Genomic DNA, 27,726 nt, shown 5'->3' on the forward strand with positions numbered 1-27,726 from the left:
CGTGACGCCACTCCTTAGACCTGGTGACAGGTGGGGCCGGTCTCCACAGGCGGCAGAAACCCAGCGGTCGCAAATCGCGCACATCGGCAAGGAAAAACCGACCGACAATAATGAGCGGCTTCCTTCAAGACCGCTACATTACTTAAGTAGCGCGCGAACCGGGACGAGCCGGTTCGTTTCGCCTGGAGATGTGATGACGGTGCATCGGTCGGCGAGCGTAGTTAACGCGTGCACGATATGTCCCATCTCGACTGCCACGGCCGCACATCCGCCTCGTGCGCCGCAAACGGGCGAGCGGGATTAGTGGAGGTGGGCGCGAGAGACGAGGGGGTGAGGTAGTGGGCGCGGGGATCGAGGAGCCGGGCATAGCGTTGGCAAGGGTACTAAGACATCAAGGAAGGGATTTGTTTCCTTCCTCTCGTCACTCTTCCCTTTGCCTTTGCCACTTGTGCTCTGACTCTCCGTTTCCGGCGCCCTACCCTTGCCATACTCGCTCGCTCTCAAGCTCCTCCTCCGCCGGCGTCATGGCACGGGGCTCCGCACCGCTCGAGGGTAGCGTGCTGCCGCCTTCCCGCATCGTGAGCGAGAGGCAGGCCGGGCTGCCGTGCCGATTCATGCCGGAATCTGCCACCGGCCGGGAGGTGGTCGCGCTGGGCGAGGGACGCCCGGCGCCGCATTACCCGGGGTGGTCCGTCTTCTTCCTCTCTTTCGCAATGGCAGGGCTGGTCCCGCCATTCTCTTCTTTCTTCATGGATGTTCTGGAGCTTTATGATATCCAGATGGCGCACCTCACCCCCAACGCGGTAATGACGTTGGCCATCTTCGCGCACCTATGCGAGATGTTCATCGGGGTGCGCCCATCTCTCCGGCTGTTCCGGTGGTTCTTCACCGTACAGCCGGTGTCGCCACCGTCGGTAGTCGGTGGCTGCTACTTCCAGCCGCGGGGGCCGGTGCTGAACCGCTACATTCCCTGCGTCCTTCGCAAGAAGTGGGACGACTGGAAGAGCGACTGGTTCTACACCCCTCTCGCCGACGAAGCGCGCCTCCGACTTCCGAGCCAGCCCCCGGCGCAGGCCTCCAGCTGGCGGGCGCCGGTAGATCTGGGAGACGGCTACGACGCCGTTCTTGACCGCCTGGCGGGTTTGCGATCCCAGGGGCTCACGGGGGCCATGGTGTTCGGCGACTACCTTCGTCGCCGGATCGCGCCACTCCAGCGGCGCGCCCGGGGCGCCTGGGAGTACACCGGGTCCGAGGACTACATGAGGACCCACCAGGGGGGCAGATGGGACTGGGCCCCTGAGGACTTCAAGATGGTGGTCCAACGGGTGCTGAATCTCAGCTCCGTGGAGGCATCCCTCATCCCCCAAGGTGTCCTCCCCCTCTGCAGCGATCCAGAGCGCGCCAACATCCTGACCATCATGCAGGCGGTCGGGGCGTCAGGGGAGCGGGCTCCTCGAGGCCACGATGGCGCGGGCGGGAGCCGCAGGGGGGAACAATCTACCCCGGGAGGGGGTCGTGCTTCTGGGCCGCGTGACGGGGGCCCGGGGGGCAGCCGCCCTGCCGACGCCCGGGGGAAGAGGAAACAGGAGGATACCCCCTCCCCATCTCCTCCCCGAGGGGGCGGGGCGGTGCGTGCCAGCAGCAGGCGCCCGGAGGGTGCTGTGCCGACGTCGCAGCCCGAGGGGGAGCGAAAAAAGAAGCGGCTCCGCAAGATGGGGGGGACCGAACGATGCTGGGGAAACCTTATCTCCCCCCCAAGGTGGTCGTTTAGTCGACCTCCTCGCAGGTTCGTCCCCGCGCCCACTGCGGCCGTATTCATTCTCCCAAGGCGAGTTTTCACTTACCCGTTTCTTTTTGTCTTCTGGTTTTTCTTCCGCTTTCAGCGAGATTCCGTCGCGCCCCCCTCGCCATTCCAAGTCCGGCCGGTCTGAGGCCGAGGAGACAGCGACCGCGGAGGCCCGGAGGCGGGAAGCTGTCCGGCGAGAAGCCACGGACCGCCTCCGGGAAGCTGAGGAGGCTGCCCAGGAAGCCGTCCGGGTTCGCCAGGCTGAGGAGGCCGCTCGGGAGGAGGCCAGACTCCGCCGGGCCGGGAAGTCAGCCCGGGAGGCAGAGGCGACGCGCGCACGCCAGGCGGCCTGCCAAGCCCCCGACCCGACTCCGCCCGAGGCGACGACGACTTCCGAGGCCACCCACGACGAGGCCGCGGGCGCGCCGCTCGGACCCGACCCTTCGGGCGACGTTCGGGACGAGCCAGCCTCGGGGGACGCCCCTGAGTCCGGCACGTCGATTGGCGGGCCGAGCCGCACAGCGCCCACACCGAGGCGGCTCTCCCCTCTGCCTTCCGCCGCCCCACTGAACACAGAGCCCCTCCTGCAGGCCCTGGCCGCCGCGAACACGACGGTGCTGGACGGGTTAGGTGCCCAGATGGAGGTCCTGCAGGCAGAGCGGGCGGAGCTCGACGCGGCGTGGGCGCGCGTCGAAGAGGGGCGGCGCTCGGTGGAGGCCATGGTGGAGGCGGGCCGCAAGGCATACCGCCGGCACGCCTCAGAGCTCGAGGCCCGTCGGAGGGAGCTGGCGGAGATCGCCAGGGAGGTGGAGGAGGAGCGGGAGACTGCCCTCATCGCCATCGCCATGCTCAACGAGGCGCGGGACGATCTCCGCCTCCAATACGGGAGTCCTTGACGCCGCCACTGCACGGGAACGGCGGGCGACGGAGAACGAGGCAGCGTCCCGGCGGCGCGAAGAGGCCCTTAAGGCTCGCGCCACGGCGCTCGAAGAGTGCGCCCGCGCGAGGGAGAGGGACCTGGCGGACCGCGAGACCGCCGTCGCTATCCGGGAGGCAACGCTGGCGGCGCACGAGGCCGCCTGCGCCGAAGAGGAGTCCGCACTCCGCCTCCGCGAGGACGCACTCACCGAGCGGGAGCGAGCTCTCGAGGAAGCCGAGGCCACGGCGCAGCGGCTGGCGGACAGCCTGTCCCTCCGCGAGGCAGCGCGGGAGGAGCAGGTGCGCCGTAATCTGGAAGGCGCCCGCGCCGAGAGGGCCGCACTGGATCAGCGGGCCGCTGAGCTCGAGGCGCGGGTGAAGGAGCTGGACGCGAGGGCGCGCAGCGGCGGGGCGGCCGCGGGTGACGGCGATCTAGCCGCCCGCCTCGCAGCTGCCGAACACACCATCGCCGATCTGCAAGGCGCGCTGGACTCGTCCGCCGGGGAGGTCGAGGCCCTCCGCTTGGCGGGCGAGGTAGGGCCCGGCATGCTTCGGGACGCCGTCTCCCATCTAGACCGCGCCGGGCGGCAAGCGGGCCTCTGGGGCGAGCGGACCGCGAAGTACGCCGCCAACCAGGGGGGCCTCGCCCAGCGCCTCTCAGAGATGGCCGGGACTCTCCAGCGGCTCCCCGAGGAGCTCGAGGAGACGATCAAGTCATCCTCGAGAGACCTCGCCCGGGGGGCAGTGGAGCTTGTACAGGCAAGCTACCAGGCCAGGGACCCAGACTTCTCCCCGTGGGCAGCGCTGGACGAGTTCCCTCCCAGAACCGAGGACGACGCGCGCGCGCAGGTCCGGGACGCCGCCGACCACATCGTCCACAGCTTCGAGGGTACGGCCCCTCGGCTCGCGTTCGCCCTCGACTCCGACGAGGAGGGCGGCGACGGTGGTGTGGACGACAGCGACCACGAGGCCGGCGACTCGGGAGCCTCGAAGTGAGCCCCCAGGCCCCCGCCAATCTTAAATAGTTTTTCCTTTCTTCTTCCGAGGCCTTCGGGCCCCCTTCTTGTATAAACTAATTTAATCTGCAATCAAATAAAGAAGAAATTTCTGTGTCAATTTTATTTGTTGTGTGTATGAGACGAGGATGGTCTGTGCCGCGGTCCTTCTGTGTCTTGGCTTGAACAAGGGCTCGTGCCCAGGTCCTAGCCTCAAACGGCGCGGGTCGGGGCTAGTGCCTGGGGAGATCCACGTGTCGAGACTGGCCAGGCCGGGAGCGCGGTGACCGAGGGTTATGGGGACCCGATTGTAGGCCTTTGCCGATTCCCCCCCGGAGTTCACCACGCCCCGGGGCACGGCTCGGTTCTGGGCCCCGTTTGGCGATTTCCGCCGGCCCGGGCCACCGAGGGCAGGGTCGAGCACGAGCGTGCTAATTCAAGCCAAGACTCTTCAAAAGGAAACAATGGCACAGACACAGTCCTTAGGAAATCGAAAAAGCTTTTATTGAAATACGGAAGAGAGAAAAAAGATAAGTATATGCATATGTGGTAGCCCCCGGCCAACCCTGCACGCCCGAGGGGGGTGCGGGGTTGGCCCGAGCCCGAGACCTGACACCCGACCCCCACTAGGGGTAGAAGCGACGAAGGTGTTCGATGTTCCACGGGTTAGGCAGCTCTGTGCCGTCGCCCGTGGCCAGCCGAACGGAGCCCGGCCGGGAGACGCCGATCACTCGATACGGACCCTCCCACATTGGTGAGAGCTTGCTCAGTCCAGCACGCGTTTGGACGCGGCGTAGGACGAGGTCATCGACGCAGAGTGATTGGGCCCGGACGTGACGCTGATGGTAGCGCCGCAGGCTCTGCTGGTAGCGCGCGGCTCGAAGGGCCGCGCGCCGCCTTCGTTCTTCCAAGTAGTCGAGGTCATCTCTGCGAAGCTGATCTTGATCAGCCTCGCAGTACATGGTGGCCCGAGGGGACCTCAGGGTGAGCTCGGATGGGAGAACCGCCTCCGCGCCGTAGACGAGGAAGAAAGGCGTTTCCCCGGTTGCTCGGCTTGGCGTGGTTCGGTTCGCCCAGAGCACCGCTGGCAGCTCCTCGATCCACGAGTCGCCGTGCTTCTTGAGGATGTTGAAGGTCTTGGTTTTGAGGCCCTTGAGGATTTCTGCGTTGGCGCGCTCCACTTGGCCATTGCTTCTGGGGTGGGCGGGAGAGGCGAAGCAGAGCTTAATGCCCATGTCTTCGCAGTAGTCACCGAAGAGCTCACTAGTGAACTGGGTGCCGTTATCCGTAATGATACGGTTAGGCACCCCAAACCGAGCAGTGATACCCCTGATGAATTTAAGTGCGGAGTGCTTATCGATCTTGATGACCGGATAAGCCTCGGGCCACTTAGTGAACTTGTCGATAGCGACATACAGATACTCGAACCCGCCCGGGGCCCGTCTAAATGGACCCAGGATATCGAGCCCCCAGACAGCAAACGGCCATGAAAGAGGTATGGTCTGCAGGGCCTGGGCCGGCTGATGGGTTTGCTTGGCGTGGAACTGGCACGCCCTGCACCGCCGGACCAAGTCGACCGCATCGTTGAGAGCCGTCGGCCAATAGAAACCCTGGCGAAAGGCCTTGCCAACCAAGGTGCGTGAGGCAGAGTGGGCTCCGCACTCGCCTTCATGGATATCGGCAAGAAGCTCGACGCCTTGTTCCCGAGGAATGCACTTCAGGAGGACTCCGTTAGCCGCGTGCCGATAGAGGGTCCCTTCCACCAGCACGTAGCGCTTGGAGATGCGCTGGACGCGTTCACTCCCTTCGTGGTCCTCGGGTAGAGTCTTATCTGCGAGGTACGCCTGGATCTCAGCGATCCAAGCAATCAATCTAAGGGAGCTGGGAGCGCTCCCCTCGGGTCCCGAGGCCTGGACTCCGACGGGCCTCGGGGGCCGTTCAGGCGCGTCCGTCTCCCCTAGGGGGTCGGGTCGCGCCGACGGCTGGGCAAGCCTTTCTTCAAAGGCGCTCGGTGGGGTCTGGGCTCGCGAGGAAGCGAGCCTTGAGAGTTCGTCGGCGACCGCGTTATCCCGTCTGGGCACGTGCCAAAGCTCTATCCCGTCAAAATGGCGCTCCATACGCCGCACCTGGCGCACGTAAGCATCCATCTGCGGGTTAGAGCACTGGTACTCCTTGGAGACCTGGTTAACGACCAACTGAGAGTCGCCTAACACCAGGAGGCGGCGGATCCCCAGTCCAGCCGCCACTCTGAGTCCCGCAAGGAGTCCCTCGTACTCTGCCATATTGTTGGTTGCCCGAAAGTCAAGGCGGACCAGGTATTTAAGGACATCTCCGCTCGGCGAGGTCAACGTGACCCCCGCACCGGCGCCCTGAAGAGACAGGGAGCCGTCGAACTGCATCACCCAATAGGCGGTGTGAGGCAGCTGCGAAGGGCCCGAGCTGGCCTCGGGGATGGAGACGGGCTCGGGAGCCGGTGTCCACTCTGCCACAAAGTCGGCGAGGGCCTGGCTCTTGATCGCGTGGCGTGGTTCAAAGTGCAAATCGAACTCAGAGAGTTCGATTGCCCATTTCACCACCCGTCCAGTACCTTCTCGGTTATGCAAGATTTGGCCGAGCGGGTAGGACGTAACCACCGTGACCTGACGCGCCTGGAAATAATGGCGCAACTTCCTCGAAGCCATCAGAATAGCGTAAAGCATCTTCTGGGCCTGAGGGTATCGGGTCTTGGCGTCCCGGAGGGCCTCACTAACAAAGTAGACGGGCCGCTGCACCTTTTGGCGGGGCCGATCCTCTTCGCTAGGGGCCGCATCTCCAGGGCGCTTTTCGTCCGAGAGGCCGCGCGGGGCGCACTCGGCTTCTGTGTCGACGACCTCGGGGTCGGAAGGCGACAGGCGCGGCCTTCCCGCAGTGGCCCTGGGGCCATCCTGGGGGTCGGGGGCTCCTGGCACCGTCGGACAAGCGGGCAGAGGGCCAGCTCCGGTCGTCGGGGGCCTCGGGCCGCCGTTCGGCTCGGGGGCCTCTCCTCCCTGCTCTCTCCCGGGTCGAGTCGATACAGGGTGCTCTTCGTCCGAGAGGCCGCGCGGGGCGCACTCGGCTTCTGTGCCGACGACCTCGGGGTCAGAGGGCGACAGGCGCGGCCTTCCCGCAGTGGCCCCGGGGCCATCCTGGGGGTCGGGGGCGCCTGGCACCGTCGGACAAGCGGGCAGAGGGCCAGCTTCGGTCGTCGGGGGCCTCTCCTCCCTGCTCTCTCCCGGGTCGAGTCGACACAGGGTGGGGATGCGCGGAGCGAGGGTCGTCCTCGTCGCGCTCCACGACCAACGCCGCGCTGACCACCTGCGGAGTTGCCGCCAGGTAGAGTAGCAACGGCTCATCTGGCTCCGGGGCGACCAGGACTGGGGGAGAACTGAGGTACGCCTTCAACTGAGTGAGGGCCCGTTCAGCCTCCTCCGTCCAGATAAACGGCCCGGAGCGTTTGAGGAGCTTAAATAGGGGTAGCGCCTTCTCTCCCAGCCTCGATATGAACCGACTTAGGGCGGCCATACAGCCAGTGACGCATTGCACATCCCTAAGCTTCCTGGGGGGGCGCATCCGCTCTATAGCTCGTATCTTCTCGGGGTTGGCCTCAATGCCTCGGGCAGAGATCAAGAACCCGAGAAGCTTGCCCGCAGGCACGCCGAACATGCACTTGTCGGGGTTCAGCTTTATGCAGGTGGTGCGGAGACTTTCGAAAGTTTCCGCTAGATTCGAGAGTAAGGTCTCCTGGTTGCGTGTTTTCACAACCAAGTCATCAACATAGGCCTCAACATTACGTCCTATTTGGCTACCCAAAGAAATTCGAGTAGTACGTTGAAAAGTAGGACCTGCATTCTTTAACCCGAAAGGCATTGTCGTATAACAATAAGTTCCTACGGGGGTAATGAATGCAGTTTTTTCCTCATCCTCCCTAGCCATGCGAATCTGATGATAACCAGAGTATGCATCTAGAAAACACAAAAGGTCGCACCCCGCGGTGGAGTCGACAATCTGATCTATGCGTGGCAGGGGGTAAGGGTCCTTAGGACATGCCTTGTTAAGGTCGGTGTAGTCGATGCACATCCGAAGCTTGCCGTTCGCCTTGGGAACGACGACCGGGTTCGCCAGCCACTCCGGATGGATGACCTCTCGGATGAATCCGGCCTCCAGAAGTCGCGCCACCTCCTCGCGGATGAAGGCTTGACGTTCCGGGGCCTGCCGCCGCACCTTCTGCAGGACCGGCCTTGCGCCCGGCCGTACGGCGAGACGGTGCTCAATCACCTCCTTGGGGACCCCGGGCATGTCCGCCGGTCTCCAGGCGAAGACGTCGGCGTTTGCCCGCAGGAAGGAGACGAGCGCGTCTTCCTATTTGTCGTCCAGAAGACCACCGATTCGTGTGGTCTTGGACGGGCCGTCGCCCAGGGCAACCTGCTTGATCTGGACCTCGTCGCACGTGATCATCCGCTGCCTCGGGGCGGCTGGGACGGAGGTGCTGAGCTTCTCGTCGCCACCCGTGGGCTTGGATGCCGTGGCGAGGTGGTCCGCGCGCTGCTCCATGCAAGCAAGCGCGACTTTGAGGTCGCCATGGACGGTGATGGGGCCACCGGGGCCCGGCATCTTCATCTGGAGATAGGCGTAGTGGACCGCCACCATGAACTTCACCAACGCGGGCCTCCCCAGGACCGCGTTGTAGGGTAGACTGAGGTCCGCCACATCGAAGTTCACCCGCTCCGTGCGGAAGTTGGCGGAACCACCGAAGGTGACCGGGAGGTCGATATGGCCTAGCGGCCAAGTGTGCCCCGGCGTCACACCGATGATCGGCTGGGACGACCGGAGCACCATCCCCGGGGCCTTAATGGCGTCAAAGGCAGCGGGGGAAAGGATATTGAGGGCTGCACCCCCGTCAATGAGGACACGCCCCAACTTCACATTGCAAACGGTGGGGGAAACCACCATCGCGATCTGTCCTCCCCGGGCAACGCACGGTGGGTGGTCGGTCTGATCGAAGGTGAGGGCAACCTCCGACCACCGCGCCCGCCGCGTCGCCTCATGGGTAGGGGCCACGGCCAGAAGCTCTCGCTTCATGGCCTTGAGGCTCCGGCGAGAAGCGTGAGCACACGCTCCCCCATCAACGGTGGCGACGGTGGCCTCAGGCTCCTGGAACCCTAGGTCATCGTCGCCATCGTTGATGTCCTCGGCGGGGGCCTTCTGCTTGGCCTCACCTCGCCGGTTGCCGGCGGGAGCCGCCGGGGTATTGCCCTCACGGCGCTCCTGCCTCCTCTCCTCCTCCCACTTCCTCGTCCGCTCAGCCAAACTTTTGACCGCGCGGCAGTCCACGAGGTCGTGGAGGGAGGTGTTGTGCACGGTGCACCACTTGCCGGTCGGGCGCTCCCTACTGGGAGCGCCGGCCTCCTTCTTTTTGTCGCTCGCAGGCCTCCCCTTTCGGGTGGCCCGCGAAGCGCCCTCGACGGCGAGGACGTGACCCTCGTCGTCGGAATGGGCCGACCTCTTCTTCCTCCTCCTGTCCCGCCGCCCTGACCGAGCAGCGGGCCCGGGGGCGGCCGGAGCTGCCACACCGGAACCGGAGGAGTTCCAGGTCCAGGCCTCCTCCTTGCGAGCCACACGGTCCGCGAGCTGAAAAAGCTCCGCGGTGGTCTGGGGCTCCTTGGAGGCGATCTTCTCGAGCATGCGGTTGTGCCGCACGCCCCCCCTAAACGCGTAGATCACCGCGTGTGCAGGGATGCACAGTATAGTGTTGCGGACTTGACAAAACCGCTGAATGTACGAGCGAAGAGACTCATCGTCCCCTCGCTGTACCACGTGCAAGTCCGCTTCTTCACCTGGGCGCGGATATGTGCCCTGGAAGTTCATGGTGAACTGCTGGCACAAATCCTCCCAAGAGTGCACCGACGCGGGTGGCAAGTTCATTAGCCAACCCCGCGCCTGTCCTTTCAGGGCCATGGGGAAGAAATTCGCCATGACCCTGTCGTCACCCCCGGCGGCCTCGATCCCAGTCGTGTAGATCTGGAGGAACTCGGCGGGGTTGACGCTTCCGTCGTATTTTTCGGTGATGGTGGGCCGGAACCTTGGGGGCCAACGGACGTTCCGAAGGCTCGCCACAAAGGCTCGACAGCCGGCACCGCCAACCGGGGACACGGGGGGCTGGCCCCCGTGCCCGGACCGAAGTGGCGCTCCGGACGAGGAAGCGCCCTCCGATGCGTTGGCAGCACGGCGATCATTGCGCCGGCGCTCGATATTGAAGCGGGCATCTGGCCCCCTACGCACATCTTCTTGGGTTGGAGGCGTTGACGAGGGAATGGCGGACGAACGGCGGGTAACGGCCGCCGCTCGCCGCGCCCTCCGCCTCGACGACACGGAGCCAGCAGTAGCAACGCCAGTGGCCTTGGTGGCGGAGGACCGCCAGTCGGCGCCTAGGCGCTGCTGCGCCGTCATGAGCAAATTGGCCACGTCATCTAGCCAACGTCGGGTTGAAGTCTCTGGATCAGGGATGACGGGCGGGTGACGCAGGAGCGCGCCCGCAGCCTGGAGCGCGCCCTGGGGCGTGCTGCCATCACCGTAGACGAGGAGACGACGCTCCCCGTCTCGACGTCCTTCTCCATCGCCCGCGTGCGGCGAAGTCGCGGATCTTTCGACCTCCTCGAGCGCCTCCTCCCGCCCAAGACTTCGGCGAGAGGGGGACAGTGGAGTACGAGCTCGACGGCGCAGGTTCTGCTCCCCGTCGTCACCGCTAGCGCTCGGAGAGAGATTGTGCGCCACTGCCCGTTCGGCCATGGGGCTGAGCGGGAGAAGCTTGGCGCACACGAAAGAGGACGAGGGCTTAGAAAGACACACGCGCCCCCTACCTGGCGCGCCAGATGACGGAGCGTGGAGCTCCTCATCGGGAGACCGCGCAGGCCCCCCTTTGCCGGTTCGGCCGGGGGCACTAAGTGAGGTTCTTCGCCCTCGATTTCCTTAACGTATGCCGAAAACGTCCGTATACACGCAAGTATACCATATCGATATGTGACGTATATCGAAGGGTAGAGGGTATACCTTACCTGTAACCCTGACAGTAGCCCCCGACTTCTGTTTAAATGAACTCGTGTAACCGATCGTGACTTTTGATGTCGAGGTTGTTGTTGTTCTTGGTGTGAGGACCGAGAGACAAGGAGTAATCGACAACACCAAGTGAAGCTCAACGGTCATGAGTGAATTTAAATTGAAGTCCGAAAAACTGCCACGCGTAACGGACCTAGAAATTCCCGGCGGTTATCTCTCTCCTTTCCTTGGAATTCGCACCGTCGGAAGTGCGACTATTTAAGGGAGTTTCGGGGATCCATTTTGAAGTCCGCCTGTTGTGAAAAAACTCTCCAGCCCCCAAGCGTTACTCGTCTTCTCCGCTCCCGCAAAAACCCTAGCTAGCTCATCTCGGTCCTTTCTCCGGCGATCTCCGGCGGCAATGGACCTCGACAAGTATACCTCCACCAGCGCGTCGTTGAAGAAACTACAGGAGGATGGCGCCCTTCCCGGTCGCGGGACCATGGAGAGAGAAGCAGGAGGTATTGAACCCTAGCCTTTCCTAGGTCGCATGGTTGCGATCGAGGACTATATTCTCTGTGGTTTTCTTCCTCCGCCTTCTGAATTTCTTCTCTTGGTCTTGAATTTCTACGGCCTTTCTTTGGTCCATTTGAACCCTAATTCCATCGCCTTCCTCAGTATTTTTTCACATCTTTGTGAGGCCTACATTGGGGTAGAGCTGTTCCTTGACCTCTTTCGTTTCTACTACGAGTTGCGTTTGATGGAATCCAACAGGGTATCCGGATGCGTCGGTTTCCGACCTTGGGATGGCCTGAAGTCGCGCTATATCCCCTTCCAGTGCCCTTCTTCTCGTAGCAAATGGCGGGCGAGGTGGTTCTATCTTCAGATAGAAAATTCGGATCCAGTCTTCGTTGTTCCTGAGGAACAACCAGACAAGATTTCGTCTTGGACCGCAAAACCCGCCTTGACCCCTTCTCTTCAGTCCTTCATCGATGCCATCGATGACCTCCGAGTACGAGGTTTGTCGGGGTATGAAATCGCTGCCGACTTCATTGGTAGGCGGATCCAGCCGCTCTAGGCTCGAGCCCACCCAGCCTTTGACTATTTTGGGCTGGAGGACGCGACCCGGATTTCTCCTCGGGGTATTTTTCTTGTATTTAAATTGACTTCCTTATGTGTGTGTTCCTCCTGACTTATCGAATTCCGATTCTCGATCTACAGGTTTGAACAGCGAAACCGTGGAGCGCCGCGTCGGCCAATTGATGATCAGCGGCCCGACAACGGCAAGCAACGTCCCCGTCCCCCTTTGCGAGAAGGGGGCAGCCGAACGCGAGGCTGCCATCAATGTAAGTGTACTCGGTGGCCCTTTTGCATTTTTCTTCCGGAATCGCATTGTGACTTCATGAAGTGTAGGCTCTCCCTCTGACTGATATCATCGGGCCGCTCGTGGATCATCAGGCGGCGGCGTCGCTGAAGGAGGACGTCGCCAAGGAGGCGTCCGATGTTGCTGCCGCTGCAGCCACAACGAGTGGCGGCAACTTTCCAAAAAGGGGGAGGAAATTCTCCTCCGTGATCGGAAATCGTCGGAAGACACCCACCCCCTCGGTAAGCTCTCCTGGTCCTTCATCGCGTAGTCAGAAAACTTCCACCTCACATCATGCCCGTTATACTCTAGGCCTCGGATGCGTCTCCCCTGCCTCCGCGACGGCAGCAGCTTGTGACGCTTGGCGAGAAGTAAGTGGATGAATTTGAGGTTTTCTCACTTCGTCAAACTCTTGCAGCCTGTCTCAATTGCGGCCTTTCACAGGGCGGCGCGGGCGAAGGCGGCGCAAGACGAATCTGGAGGGACCTCTAGCGCGTCTCTTGCTGTGGCCTCGACAGATGTCGTGGTCGTGCCCAGGAGCCGCGAGGCAACGCCTAGTGGCCCAGCCAGCGATCTCGCGGCTGGTTGGGGTCCGCCGGCTGCCGTCCTCACCTGGGAGGAGCTCCAGGTCGAGATGGGGCGCCTCCTTGAGGCTGGTGGTCACAGTATTAGCCGCGAGATCGCGGAGGTGAGGGCGGCAGTGGCGTCGTCGGTGAATGAGCGCGCCGACCGGCTGACGCGCGATTTGGCAGAGGTTCGCGAGGACCTCCAGAAGATGAGGGAGCTGGTGGCCGGCAATGAGCGACAACGGCAAGGGCTCGAGCATCGTATGTCGGAGCTTGAGAACTTGTCGGAAATCCGTGGCTCGCTGCGGGTCACCTACACTGGTCTGCACCAGCTCGCCGGGGAGTGTGGCATCAGGACCACCATCCCGGCGAATCCCGACGAGTTCTCGCTGACGTCTTCGCTTGCAAAACTGGCCACGGCGATGGAGGCGATCCCCTCCAAACACGCAGCCATGATCGGAGAGGAGACGTCAAATGGGATCTATACCGGGGCGTGCCATGTCCTTGCGTGTGTGTGGCTGGCGCATCCTGAACTCGATCTCCAGAAGATCTTGGATCAGGGGGCGGCTAGCGATGCGCGCAAGGATGTGATGGAAGAAGTCGGCGATCTGGGGGAGTCAATCCTCCCGCTTTTTGAAGAGTAGGTTTTTGGCTCCCTTGTACTCTTTAGTCATGCTTTGTAAGACTCTCATTGGTTCCAACCGCCTTTGTGTGTGCAGTCATCACCTTAGTTTTCTTTAGCATTTTGATCTCGAGTATTTTGTTGTCGTTTGTAGAGATGTTGATGTCGAGGATGTCCAGTAGCGTGGGCAGCCTGAGTTGCCAGTGATCGTTTCGGCACTTGCGTTCGAGCCATATGTGCCGCAGGGCGATGTAGATCAAAATTCGCCTATGGAAACGGGCATGGCGACGACTTCCTTAGGTTGGTTATTTTTGTTTTCATCTCCTTTACTCCTCCGTCTGGACCGACTTGCTTTGCTGTGTTCTCGGGAGAGAAGAGCAGTTTGACTTAGTCATTTCCATGCTGAGCAGACCTCGAGAGTGCGCTTGCTAACCAAGATCGTCGCATCCAATATTGGAGGACAAAATTTGAGGTAGCGGAACTCGAGAGGACTATGCTGGAAGTGAAGAAGGACCAGGCCGTGGAAACACTCCGAGGTCGTGAGGTGTGGTTCAGCTCGTACCTGAAGAGTTGCTGCACATCCATGACAAGAGTCTGTAGAGAGCTCCGAGTACCCCGTGGGGATCCTGAGGAATCGGCGGCCGGATACATCTCGTGGCTGAATGGGGCCTGCGCCCAGCTCGACGACATCAGCAAGCGTATTGACGAGGCCCTGAAGCAGGAGTGCCGTCGATCGAGCCGATATGCCGGGGGGCATGTATTGGCTTGCATACGAGATCATCGCCCGCAGCTACACCTCGAGTTCCTCCACGAAGGGTTTTCTCGTTGTCGGAGAAATCCTACGGAGATAGATCACTTGGCGAAGTCGATGGCGCCGCTGGGGAGAAGGTCTTCCAGTCCATGGACTGGCGTTGGCCTTCCTGGTAGTCTCCGTATCCTATGACAAATGTCTTAGGGAAAAGTGTAATATAATTTTGGATTTTTACGTAATTGTAAGAAGTATTTGTGAAATAGAAAAGAAATCTATCTAACTAAGCTTTCTTACTCTGGACGTAGTGTGTAAGAGTGTCTTCGCACTTCGCGACTTCGATCAGTCGTTTGAGTTATACACTCTCTCTAGCCCCCAGCCTTATCATCGGAGAATTCTTCTCGGAAGATAAGGCTCTTGGACCTTTGACCTGCCTCGGTTGAACAAGCACTGATCCTGGCCCCCAGCCGTGAAGTTGGAAAATTAGTTTCCAATTACACGGCTTGGTTAATACGCACGGCGAGAACTCTTACATGACCAGATCTTACATGGTATTTCATCTCTATAGGATCCGACAAGGCCTTATCGGTTCTGGGCGTCCCCAGTCGAAGTTCCCTTAGGTTCCTCAGAGGCCTTGTCAAGACGGCGTAAAGGGACATGAGGATAGGTTTCAACGCTAGGTGTCATCTGGGTAAGGGATCATCAGGAAGGAACACTTTGATTGTAATATGTACCTGAAAATAGGCTTTATTGAAGCTGTAAGATGTCTTACAAGTATGGATACTATTGACTTATACATAGAATTTATGTAATTGATCAATGTTCCAGGAATTTGCCAACTCGCGACCATCGCTGTCTGCAATCTTGAATGCGCCTGGCCGCAAGACCTGTGTGATCGTGTACAGTCCTTCCCATTTGGGTGAGAGCTTGTTTCGCCCTGCTTGGCTTTGAACCCGTCGGAGGACGTAGTCGCCGATCGAAAGCGTGCGTGCTCGGATGCGCTTCTCGTGGTAACGGCGAATGGCCTGTTGGTAGCTGGCTGCTCGAACGGCAACTCGTTCGCGATGTTCCTCGAGTAGATTCACAGCGTCATTTCCCTGCTCCTCCTGATCCTCATCGGAATACTTCTGTACTCGTGTACTTTGATGTCGTAGCTCGGTGGGGAGCATGTCCTCTGAGCCGTACACAAGGAAGAAGGGTGTCTCCTTGTTAGACGTTGTCGGTATGGTATGCACGGCCCATAGTACTGATGGGAGTTCTTCGACCCACTTCTTGTATGTGATATGAGCCTGTCGTAGACGCAGGTCTTGATTCCTTGTAGTACTATGCCGTTTGCCCTCTTGACCTGTCCATTGCTCTGAGGGTGAGAAACCGAGGCGAAGCAGATCTTGACTCTCAGCCTGATGCAGTAATCCTGGAAATCGGCACTGATGAACTGGGAGCCGTTGTCCGTTATGATACGGTGAGGCAATCCGAATCTGCAAAATATCCCTTTGATGAATTTGATGGTATGGTCGGCCTTGATTTCCCCCGTGGGTGTTGCTTCTATCCACTTAGTGAATTTGTCGATCGCCACGAATAGGAACCTGTAGCCGCCCTGCTCTCGTGGGAATGGCCCGAGTATGTCCAGCCCCTAGCACGAGAACGGCCAAGTAAGAGGGATAGTCTAGAGTGCTTGCGCTGGTAGCTTTGTGTGTTTATTGTGGAATTGACAGGCTTCACACCGCTGAACCATGTCGCAGGCGTCTTTGAGGGCGATTGGCCAGAAAAACCCTTGTCGAAAAGCTTTTCTGACTAATGTCCGACCGACGGCGTGTGACTCACAGATCCCTTCATGTATGTCGAGGAGGAGATGTCTGCCGTCATCGGACGAGACGCATTTTAGGAGTATCCCGTTAGGCGTCTTCTTGTATAGATCGTTGCCGATCATACAGTAGATTTTTGCTTTACGGGTTATTTTCTCGGCTTCTGCGTCGTCCTCGGGCAACTCTTCGCTGCCTATGAATTTAATGAGTGGGGTGTGCCAGTCGTCTGTGGTCTCGATATCGGCAACGGCGCGCTCTGCCTCTATAGCCCAAGAGCTGATGTTGAGGACGATCAGGCTATCTTTGCCGCTTGCCTCTTTCACTGATGGCCTTGTCAGGACGTCTAGAAAGGTGCCAGGTTCGAGTGGCTCTCGTCTGGACGCACGCCATGCTAGATCATCCGGCTCGATGTTGTCCTTGCGGTATACATGTCGGATCTCGATCCCATCGAACCTTTTTTCCAGCTTCTTGACTTCTACGAGATACTTGGATAACTCGGGGCTAGAGCACTTGTAATCTTTATGCACCTGGTTCACAACTAGTTTGGAATCCCCTTTCACGACCAGTCGCTTGACTCCGAGTGCAGCTGCAGCTCTCATCCCGGCGAGTAGTCCTTCGTACTCGGCTGTGTTATTGGTTGCCCTGAAGTTGAGATGAATTGCATGCTTGAATTGATTTCCCGAAGGTGATGTCAAGATAAATCCTGCCCCTGCTCCTTGGCTGTTAAGCGCGCTGTCGAACGCCATTATCCACGTTTCGTTGTCGATTTGGTTGTCTGACCTGTTATCAGGCATAGTCCAATCGGCTACGAAGTCGGCGAGTACCTAGGACTTGATGGCTGTTCGTGGCACAAAGTGGACATCAAATTGGCTTAGCTCGACTACCCATTTTGCATTGCGACCGACAACGTCTTTGTTTCTCACGACTTCACCGAGAGGGAAGGAGGATACAACTGTGACCCTGTGGGTTTGGAAGTAGTGGCGTAGCTTTCTTGATGTCATGATTACCGCGTAGAGCAGTTTTTGGATCTGTGGATATCTTGTCTTTGCGTCGTGGAGAGCTTCGCTGACGTAGTAGACTGGTCATTGCACCTTCTCTCTCGACAACAATGATAGTGCTAACGGAATATGGCATGGCGGCAATATAGAGAAATAATTCTTCATTAGGTTGGGGGGCAACAAGTACAGGGGGATTTGATAGGTAGCGCTTGAGTGCAATGAATGCCTCTTCGGCTTCCTGTGTCCATACAAATTTGTCTTGCTTCTTCAGCAGAGCGAAGAAAGGTTGTCCTTGCTCTCCCATCCTAGCGACGAACCTACTTAGTGCCGCCATGCATCCGGTTAGCTTTTGTACTTCATGTTCTCGATTGCCTTGATCTTCTCAAGATTTGCTTTTATTCCTCTGCCAGATACGAGGAAACCGAGCAGCTTGCCCGATGGTACTCCGAACGTGCACTTCTCTAGATTGAGCATGAGGCGATATCGTCGGAGGTTGTCGAACGTTTCCCGCAGATCGTCAATCAATGAGTCGCTTGTCTTGGTCTTGAAAACAATGTCATCAATGTAGGCCTCGACATTGTTTCTGATTTGGTCGCTAAGTGCGCCCTGGACCGTACGCTGGAAAGTGTTTCCTGTGGTTATTAGTCCGAACGGCATCTTAACGTAGTAAAATACCCCGAACGGCGTGATGAATGTTGTCTTCTCCTCGTCCTCTTTCGCCATGCTGATTTGGTGGTAGCCGGAGTAAGCGTCGAGAAAGCTCAACAACTCACAACCGGCTATCGAGTCCACCAGTTGGTCTATTCGAGGAAGAGGGAAGTAATCCTTGGGACACGCCTTGTTGAGGTCGGTGAAATCGACACACATTCTCCATTTCCCATTGGCCTTCCGCACCATGACTGGGTTGGCTAGCCACTCTGGATGGAGTGTCTGTCCAACTTGTGTATAGGGCACCATGTTTTCTTCGTGTCGCTGCCTTGTGGGTCTGGGCGCTTGGGAGGGTCCGCGTATTCTGTTGCGAGAACCTCCGCTTGAGCTTTCCTTTTCCCACTGTTGCGATTTTTCTTCTTGCTTGACTCAGGTGCTTCCTTGGCTAGTTTCTTCTCTCCTTCGGTCTTCGGTTTGTCGTTCTTGCGTCTCAGTGCGTCGTCCGCGTGAGCGCATCGATCGACAATTTCGAATAATCTCCGAGTTGTCGTGACGCGCTTCGTTGCCAACTCCTGGGTAGTATAGCGATCTCTGACACTGGACTTGAAGGTGCGGATTACAGAAGCGTCGGTGATTTCGGGGATTGTATTTCTACACTCATTAAAGCGCCGAACATAATCCCTCAAGGATTCACCCGGGTTCTGTGTCAACACATGTAGGTCGTCTTCGATCGCGTGGCGCTTGTAAGTTCCCTGAAAGTTGGCGATGAACTGCTGCCACAGGTCTGCCCATGAAGAAATCGAGTAGGGCGGGAGATGCATCATCCATGAACGCGTAGAACCTTTCAATGCAGTTGGCAAATAATTCACCAACGCGTTGTCGTCCACTCCGGCAGCGTAGAGTACTGTGGAGTAGACCTGAAGGAATTCTTCTGGGTCGGTACTCCCATCGTACTTCTCTATTGCTCCTGGTCGGAATCTCTCAGGCCATCGGACATCACGCAGCGAACGACTGAAAGCTCTACACCCAGCGCTGGGGGCGGTGGGTTGTCGGCGATCGTACGTCCTTCGTGGATGTCTATCTGATGATGAGGATGAGGAAGATGACGATGATGACGACGGGTCACTTGGTTCTGGTGTACGATTACGAGGGCGTCGGCCAGGTTCTCGAGAATCCTGTCGTCGTCTCCTGTTGTTGTCCCGGCGCCGATCTCCATCATCGTCGTCATTATGGCGGCGTCCTCGACCAGTATCGCCCAGCACCTGCCGTTCGCGATCATCGTGATCGTGGCGGTTGTGGCGGTTATCACGGTCTCGGTCTTCGCTCGAACGGCCTCCTCGTTCTTCGTTATCGGGACGTCGTGAAGAGACACGATGTCGGGAACTGTTCTCGTTGTCTCGTGCGCGTCGCGCCTCTCAGCGGCCATTCAGGTGATCGCGGAGATCGCCGGTGCCGCGAGGTGGAGGGGTGGCTCGATGAGGCGATTCCTGCTGTTCAGGGTTTTCGCCATTAGCACCGCCAGTTGGTGGCTGTTCCGAGTGCGCTGCAGCAGCGGCCTCTTCGAACGCATTGCTGAGGTTGGTCACTGATTCCCGTAGTCGTTCTGTCCACCGTGCGACATCGTCGTTCAGAACGGGATCGTTGGGGGTTTCCCTCAGTATTGCGTTGACGGCCCTGATGTGCTGGGCCAATGTAGTCACTTGATTTTCCGCTTCCGAATTAGCGCGCGCTGACGTGCTGGTCCAGCCGATAGTCAATACCTCGCATGGCGTACTCGTTGACGATGAGCCATAGTCTTCGAGCAGGTGCAAGACTGATGGTTCATGGGGATCGATGTCGATTACCCCAACGAATCGATCTGTGATCAGCGTCGCTCCTTGTTCCTTGTCCTCATCCCTGAGGGGGATACGTGACTGTTGGACCTTAGGAGGTGACGTCTTCATGGCGCTGAGAAAGACCTTGCAGCTTGAGAGGTCGTGATTCTTTGTCTTGTGAATAGGACAATAGACATCAAGAGTTGGAGAAGTACGCTGAATTCCACGCTCTTTGCAAGCACGAATTTCAGCGTGTACGTTGAGAAAAACCCAACAGGCTTGCAAGGTGTGTTTTCTGGTTTTGTGGATAGGACACCAGGACCTTGTCACCTCGGAAGTCATCCTCGTCGACTCATGATTCTTGTCGGAAAGACAAGATTTGGCCGCATTGGGATCCTTCTCGGGATCGGATGTCGTCGACGTTCCGTTCTCCACTTCGGCGGGAGGATCTTTCGACATGGAGTCGTCCTGGGTTGTAGCCACTGCGTTCTCCCTTCCGGTCATTGATGGACCAGCCGAGATCGGCACCGTGGTGTAAACCGGGAAGATGATTTCGCCGACTTGAGTCCACACCAGCATTGTTGAAGTAGGAACTCCTTGGTTGAGGTTGGTGTTGACGCTGTTGTCGACGAAGCTGGATGACATGGTAGTAGAACCTTGAGCACCAAATCCCCCTCTTAACGACCAAATTTGGTAAATTCTATCACTATTGGCATCGAAGGTGAAGATCAGATCGAGGTGGAATCCAAGATGAAGATCGTTGCGGAAACAGAGTAAGAATCAGCTGCAGTCCAAATCGGCTAAGGTCAGGTCGGCAGAGTTCGAGTCGGACGGGGCTAGCCGATACAGCCGATTCCGATAATATGACTCGGTGTACGTCATCGGGTTCAAGTTGATGTGCTTCAAGATGATTGCCATGCATGGATAGAGTCCTGGGAAGGCAATTGTATCTATTAATTAGGATATTCTATTTAATTTCCTTAGAGATATGTTTGGGCAAAAGCCTGCCGTAAAGACTTATGGTATCTTAGAGTTTGTTAGAGATAATAGTCGTGTCTGTTATGAACGTATCTTGTAATTCTCGGGTATAAATAGACCCGAGTCCTATGTAAAAAGAACAACACATCCAATACAATCTCGGCGCATCGCCACCCTTTATGCTTTACTTTTATTTCGACGAGTTCGTGCTCTCGGGTTGAGCTGCATCGGTTTCGAACTTCAACAAGAGGTAAAGCTTGTCATGACGACTTATGTTCTTAGGATTAGTGCTTCCATCTTTATGACACTCTAATCTTGTCTATATAATTCATCGAGTTATCATATATCTCATATAATCTTCGATAATATCTTCATCTAATCTGTAACCGGCTAACATCTGTTAATGGAAGGCAGCCGATTAGGTTAGACAATGATGTTAACTTAGATTATGTGATATATCTACCACTCTATGAAACTTCCAGCGTCTTGATTGTCTAGATATTGTTCTTCTTTTCATACTTAATGCTGCATCAGTTGAGTTTGATTTATTAAGTCGTGCTTAGAATTGCAATCTCTAGCCTGCTTTCTGGTTGCCGATTAGGGTAGTATCGGAGTTTCAGCCGATCTTATCTGATTTAACTACTTTTATTCTATATGCTTGATTGACATGTTAAATCTGCCCTTTATGTTAAGATTTTAATTGCATCTAAGTATATTAAGCTACTGTTTGGTATATTCTACCTGCTTTAACATCTTAATATAGAGTGGTATCGGAGTATTAGCCGATACATGCTAGATCCATTTGATCGGCTATGCTATAAATGTATATAATCCCACTATTAATATATATTTCGATCTAAGTGATTTATACTGTCTCGGCAAGGCGACCGATCTATCCCAATCACTTGATTTAAGTATATATCGATATAAGGATTATATATCATTAATATCTACAGCCGATCAAGTAGATTTAGTTCTGATTTGCTTATTGATATTTGCCGATCGATGTACGCATGACATCGGCTTGAAATAAATGATATGTCATCGGCACCTAGCCGATCGGCTATCATTTATAGGATTAACTGTGGTTTCTTTGTTCTATTTCTTGTTGATTGTAGGATCAAATCAACTGGCACGCTCATACACCCGAAGGAGAGTTTTGGACCTGCACTGGAGTTAAGCAGATCTCCCAGGCCTCGTGTTTTCTGTCAACACCCCCTACCTGGCGCGCCACTGTCGACGGGGGATACCCGTAGACCGGATATAGAGGGTACTGGGGTACGCTGGTACGAGGATCTACGTAATACGGCATGCGCGCGGGCCACCTTCCTAGTTTTATCTAACGATGTATAATATTGGATCCACCAATTTAACTGAAAATAAAGGGGTATGTCGACGTTTGATGTCTCGACTACAGTATTTGCATGGCATAGGGATCGTTGGTACTAGGGTATACGCGAGACTGAGGTAAAAGAGATGGAGACGAGGATTTTTATACAGGTTCGGGCCCCTGAATTGTTAGGTAATAACCCTACATCCTGTTGGCCGAAGCCGGTATTGCTCTTATTCATGATAATCACACCAGTACAATGTTTGGGGTAGCCTATCTAACTGTTGTCGACATGGCGGTCTGAAGATCTGACTCGTAGTCGACGACAGGGTATCCTTTCTCCTCGAATCCGTGCCCGGCGAGATCAGAGATAGCGCTTTCGTCTCTCCTGACAGTATCCGGAGACACCGTAGGGTACTAGCCGTGCTTATCCCTGAAGTCGATATCCGGCGGCGTGTCTTGGCGTATGTAGGCTTCTATGTTGTGGCTTCTATGTCGATTGTGTTGGGTGTTGATTGTCCGTCCCCTCTCCTCCTAGGGGGCCTTGTATTTATACCCATAGGTATCCCCTTGTCCAAGTAGAACTAGGGAAACCAATATGGATACAATCCGAGTAGTCATTGTTGTTTCCATGTAGAACTCTGGTTGTCTTTCCTTATCCGGAACTCCCTCGAGGTCAGTTTCCGTATAAGACATGATATGTGGTGGATCCTGCCGAGATTTAGTTAACTATTATTAGGTATGTGGTATCCATAACCCTGACAGTAGCCCCCGACTTCAATGCAAATGAACGAATTCATATTCTCGACCGCTAACCATGGAATAACTGTTATCGAGCTCAAGTGACCGTTCTCGGTGAGTTCAGAGATAACGTTAGACTTCCTTTGTCAGCCTCGGGAGGACACCTAAAGGGTTTGTCTGAGTCAATCTCCGACGTCAACCAAGAAAGTACAGAGCATATGACTAAGTCTCCTGTCTTGCTATAATCGAGAATTTGGATTGAAGTCAAGAAATTTTATCTCGGCGGGTACACCATCTCTTCATTCCGTATTCCTTGTCGAGATCCACCAACTGTTCTCGAGCAATCGAGAAGGCGTAGAATCTGCGACGAAGCCTTGTCAACATTTGTCGTACTCGCCTTAGTCGATCTTGGTGTACAACCATAGAGACATGGAGTCTTCGATAATGTCGAATAGAATTTTCCTGAAATCAATACTCAGAAAAGAATATTAGATAGAAATAGCCCCCGAGTGAACGCTCAAAGGGTAACATGTTATAATATGTATGGAAAACCGAAAATGAATTAAACTTACAGACCAATGTTTTGTATATGAGCGTCTACTCTTTTACCGACTTCGATCAGTCAGTTTGTTGAGTTATACACTCTCCCTAGCCCCCAGCCTTGTCATCGGAGAATCGTTCTCGGAAGATATGGCTCCTGGACCTTTGACCTGCCTCGGTTGAACAAGCACTGATCCTAGCCCCCAGCCGTGAAGTTGGAAAATCCAATTTCCGATTACACGGCTTGGTTAATACGCACGGTGAGAACTCTTACACAACCATATCTTACATGGTCTTTCATCTCTGAAGGATCCGACAAGGCCTTATCGGCTCTGGGCATCCCCAGCCGAAGTTCCCTTAGGTTCCTCAGAGGCCTTGTCAAGACGGCGTAAAGGGACATTAGGATAGGTTTCAACTCTAGGTGTCATCGTGGTAAGGGATCTCTGGGTAAAACACCTGGTGATATTGTGTACCTGATATCAACTTTGTTGAAGTAGAGGTAATGGGAGAATCGCTACACCTCTGGTCGAGGACCAGGTAGTAGTCGTAACCCGACCACTTGAAGTGGAAATAGTGGGAGAATCGCTACACCGCTGGTCGAGAAACAGCTAGTAGTCGTAACTCAACCACTATAAGTAAATGTACGAGAGATCGCTACGATTGACTGGTTGAGAACCAGTGAATAGGTGTCTCTCGATCATTTGAAGTCGTGGTGCGAGGACCGCTGCGTTATTGTTGTAGTCGTACCTCGACCATCTGAGGTTGTGGTGCGAGAGATTGCTACGTACTGGTTCGAGGACCAGCAAACATGTAGAATCATCTTTCGAACACCAATGGAAGTTGCGGTGCGAGAGATTGCTACGTACTAGTTCGAGAACCAGCGAGCGTGTAGAATTATCTCTCGATCGAGGACCAGCGAGCGTGTAGAGTTATCTCTCGAACACCAATGGAAGCTTGCGGTGCGAGAGATTGCTACGTACTGGTTCGAGAACCAGCAAACGTGTAGAATTATCTCTCGAACACCAGTAGAGGTGCTAGAGTTGGTTTATTACATGTGCGTCTCATGTGGCCAGCATGACTCACACACCCAACTCGTAGCATATCCGGATGTTCGTTCGCAATCATATCGGGTGATCAAGCCGACGATGTTCGCGATAATTATCCGTTAACAACCTTTTCTCGAGTAGTCCAGCCATGGCCGGTGCTATGAGATAGGTCGTCGGTCTTCGTTGGCAGGTTGGACGCGACGACTCTGCATTTGTCGAGGTCGTTCTCGATAATGCGGTGTACTCGACCACAACCTACTCGAGTGCTCAATTGTTCCTGAAAAATATTTTCTAGAAGGCAAGACATACAGCAGAGAATATCGAGTATGTATTCGAAAAACTGCATGGATCTTCTAGTATTATCAGGATATAGCGAGCAGAATAAATATCAGGCATTATGTAAACCGTAAACAAGTATGATTTATATGGAAGAAAACAGAGCGAGCCCCCAGCGTTAGACCATAGTCTATTTAACATCGGGGACACACGCACAATAGATATTGTATAGAAAACATGCTCTAGGTAAACATAATAAATTATAGATCTGACAATATTGTACGATCTGAATAGGTACGATAAATTGCATATAAAATATTGCGTACCTTTGTAGATACATGCCGGATGTATCTACGAAATTAGTAGATTAATTTAAAAAACCAATCTACCAATTACCTTGTTGCGTACTCGTTCGACATCATATGATCTGACATCTTCTGGTATGCCGCGAAGCTTAAGGCTTGGATGATCTCGATAGACCAAGTTGTCGATGATGATGAGCGTTCCGATCTAATCGGAAGATGTACTTGGACAGGTTGGATCTCCCCACAGCCGAAGTCGTCGAGTAGCTTGTTGTCGGAGAATCCATCTCTCAAACCCATCTCGTCGAAACCTTGAAGCACCAAAATCCCCCTACCTGGCGTGCCACTGTCGACGTTTGATGTCTCGACTACGGTATTTGCATGGCATGGGGATCGTTGGTACTAGGGTATACGCGAGACTGAGATAAAAGAGATGGAGATGAGGATTTTTATACAGGTTCGGGCCCCTGAATTGTTAGGTAATAACCCTACATCCTGTTGGCCGAAGCCAGTATTGCTCTTATTCATGATAATCACACCAGTACAATGTTTGGGGTAGCCTATCTAACTGTTGTCGACATGGCAGTCTGAAGATCTGACTCGTAGTCGACGATAGGTAGCCTTTCTCCTCGAATCCGTGCCCGGCGAGATCAGAGATAGCGCTTTCATCTCTCCTGACAGTATCCAGAGACACCGTAGGGTACTAGCCGTGCTTATCCCTGAAGTCGATATCCGGCGGCGTGTCTTGGCTTATGTAGGCTTCTATGTTGTGGCTTCTATGTCGATTGTGTTGGGTGTTGATTGTCCGTCCCCTCTCCTCCTAGGGGGCCTTGTATTTATACCCATAGGTATCCCCTTGTCCAAGTAGAACTAGGGAAACCAATATGGATACAATCCGAGTAGTCATTGTTGTTTCCATGTAGAACTCTGGTTGTCTTTCCTTATCCAGAACTCCCTCGAGGTCAGTTTCCGTATAAGACATGGTATGTGGTGGATCCTGCCGAGATTTAGTCAACTACTATTAGGTATGTGGTATCCATAACCCTGACAGGATATATGTTTTGCTTTTTTATTATAATTTATTGGATTTTCTTTAATTTATAAGAGTGTCACATGGCGGCTCGAGAGCGTTTATAGGGAGTTTCATGGACTTTACTATATAAAGGATAGATACCTAAGTATCACATTTGATACCTACGGAGTATCATGTCTGATGTCATACTAAATTCGATACTTTCGGTACCATACTAACATGAGCATGATATCTAAGTATTGGATCTAGGTATCATGTTTGGTACTGGAGGTATCAAATCGGGTATCTACGGTACCATGCTGGTATCAGTTATTCCGTTGTCATGCTGACATCAGCTATTCCATTGCGACGGTAATACCGTTACGTAGTCTGTCTACCTAGTAAACTTTAGGCCCACGAAAACTGGAACTGGGCCTAAGTAGGTCGAAAAGTTGCCCATCCACCGTGGGAATAAGTTCATCTAAGGTCCCTTAACTTGTCAACGAATCCGATTTTCATCCTTCAATGGCAAAACCAGATACAACGGGTCCCTCAACTATCAAAACCGATGCAGATTAGGTCCCTCGGCGGTTTTGGCTGACGTGGCACTTACGTGGCTAATTTGACTCGGTCTCGATCTGATGTGGCGCTTATGTGGCAATTCGATCCGAAAAGATAATAAACCCCGTGGGACCCACATGTCAATTTCACACACAAAAATAATAAAGAAAAATAGCGGGGCTCACATGGGCCCCACATATCATTGTCCCCCCTCTTCTTCCTCCTCTCTCCCCATCCCCCCTCTTCTTCATCTCTCTCCCCTCTCCTCTCTCACTTCGGCGCTCACCCCGCTCTCCTCGTCCCCAGGCCTCTTCGACCTCAGGGAGCTCTCCGACCGCCTCCTCACCGCCCGCCTCGAGTTCCGTGAGCGGCAAGAGCACCTCGCCACACGCCGCTCCCTCCTTTCCCGCCGACGCCGCCGCGCACCGCTCCCTCCTGTCCCGCCGGCACCGCCGCTCGCTTCATGTCGTCCCCGGATGGCAACTCCTCGTCGTGGCCGACAAGACCACGCCCCTCGATTGGTCGCACCCGGCACTGCGCTGCTCATGCAGACTGACCTGGCGAGCTTCGGGTTCCGCTTCGTCGCCTTCCTCCTCGTGCATGGCCACGCCCGCAAGGCCGCTGCCTACCTCTTCGCAGTGCTCGCTATCGAGCCGCCCAACCGGGGCACCGCCACCGCCACAACGCTTGACAACTCTTCTCCCCTCCCTCTCCTATCCTTCTCGCTCGCATGGATCTCTAACACATTGCGTCCTCTGCTGCTGCTCAATTCTTCAGGACAAAGCCATTGGCATGTGACCCGACGAGCTTGCCCAAGCTCCCGCCGAGCAAGGAGTACAACGCCAAGCTCCGCGGCAAGGAGGCCATCAGGCAAAACACGACAGCCATCGGAGGTAAGGGCTCCATGTCCGTCAAGCCGGGGAGGAACGAGCCGTCGAAGGCGGCGCCGGCGCAGGACGCCATTGGAGGAGGAGATCACCAGCGCGTGTCTGGTGCACCTGAAGAGCGTGAGCCACCACTACAGCTCGCTGCGCCGCTGACTCTCCGTCGTGCCTGGAGAGAGGAGAGAGAGATGAATAGAGGGGAGATGGGGAGAGGAGGAGGAGGAAGAAAAGGGATGAGAATGACATGTGGGGCCCACATTGGCCCCACCATTTTTTTAAATTTGTGTGAAACTGACATGTGGGTCCCACGAGGTTTATCAGGATCGAATAGCCACGTCAGATCGAGACTGAGTCAAATTAGCCACGTAAGCGCCGCGTCAACCAAAACCGCCATCGAAACCGTTGAGGGATCTAATCTGTACCGGTTTTGATAGTTGAGGGACCCATTATATCTGGTCTTGTGGTTGAAGGACGAAAATCGGATTCGTTGACAAGTTAAGGGACCCTAGATGAACTTATTCCTCCACCGTGACAGGCCTAGCCGCTAGGCCCACATATTCAGCAATTCAGATAGGCCGATCCAACCGCGTACGAAAGGACAAGTACTCGTGGTGTCTGTCGTTCTCTTCTCTGATCATACCAAAAGGACAAAAACTTGGATTAGTGCTGAGCTGGCGCTGTTCAAACGCGCAACCAAGCAGATGCCACCCAAGCCAAGAGGAAAAATCCAGGTATAACTAGGG

The 27,726-nt window shown here is 55.6% G+C and overlaps 1 protein-coding gene across 1 annotated transcript; it reads left to right on the forward strand.

The window, feature by feature from the left end:
• The first annotated feature begins 614 nt into the window (after window positions 1-614).
• Window positions 615-13,322, forward strand: LOC136355414 (uncharacterized). The gene is made up of 6 exons (XM_066307979.1): window positions 615-688; window positions 1,884-2,411; window positions 2,644-3,011; window positions 11,971-12,095; window positions 12,163-12,354; window positions 12,531-13,322. Exons 1-6 carry the CDS (start codon window positions 615-617, stop codon window positions 13,320-13,322), a joined length of 2,079 nt encoding a protein of 692 aa, XP_066164076.1.
• The last annotated feature ends 14,404 nt before the right edge of the window (window positions 13,323-27,726 follow it).

Source organism: Oryza sativa, chromosome 1 (assembly GCF_034140825.1).
Source record: "Oryza sativa Japonica Group chromosome 1, ASM3414082v1".
NCBI classification, from domain to species: domain Eukaryota; kingdom Viridiplantae; phylum Streptophyta; class Magnoliopsida; order Poales; family Poaceae; genus Oryza; species Oryza sativa.

What these genes read in the sequence shown, in the direction of transcription:
- LOC136355414 (XM_066307979.1), top strand. Translation starts at nt 615, where the DNA reads ATGCCGGAATCTGCCACCGGCCGGGAGGTGGTCGCGCTGGGCGAGGGA. An exon ending in GCGCCGCATTACCCGGGGTG is followed by an intron (nt 689 to 1,883) that starts GTCCGTCTTCTT and finishes TTCCGCTTTCAG; the next exon opens with CGAGATTCCGTCGCGCCCCC. An exon ending in GGAAGACACCCACCCCCTCG is followed by an intron (nt 12,355 to 12,530) that starts GTAAGCTCTCCT and finishes AAACTCTTGCAG; the next exon opens with CCTGTCTCAATTGCGGCCTT.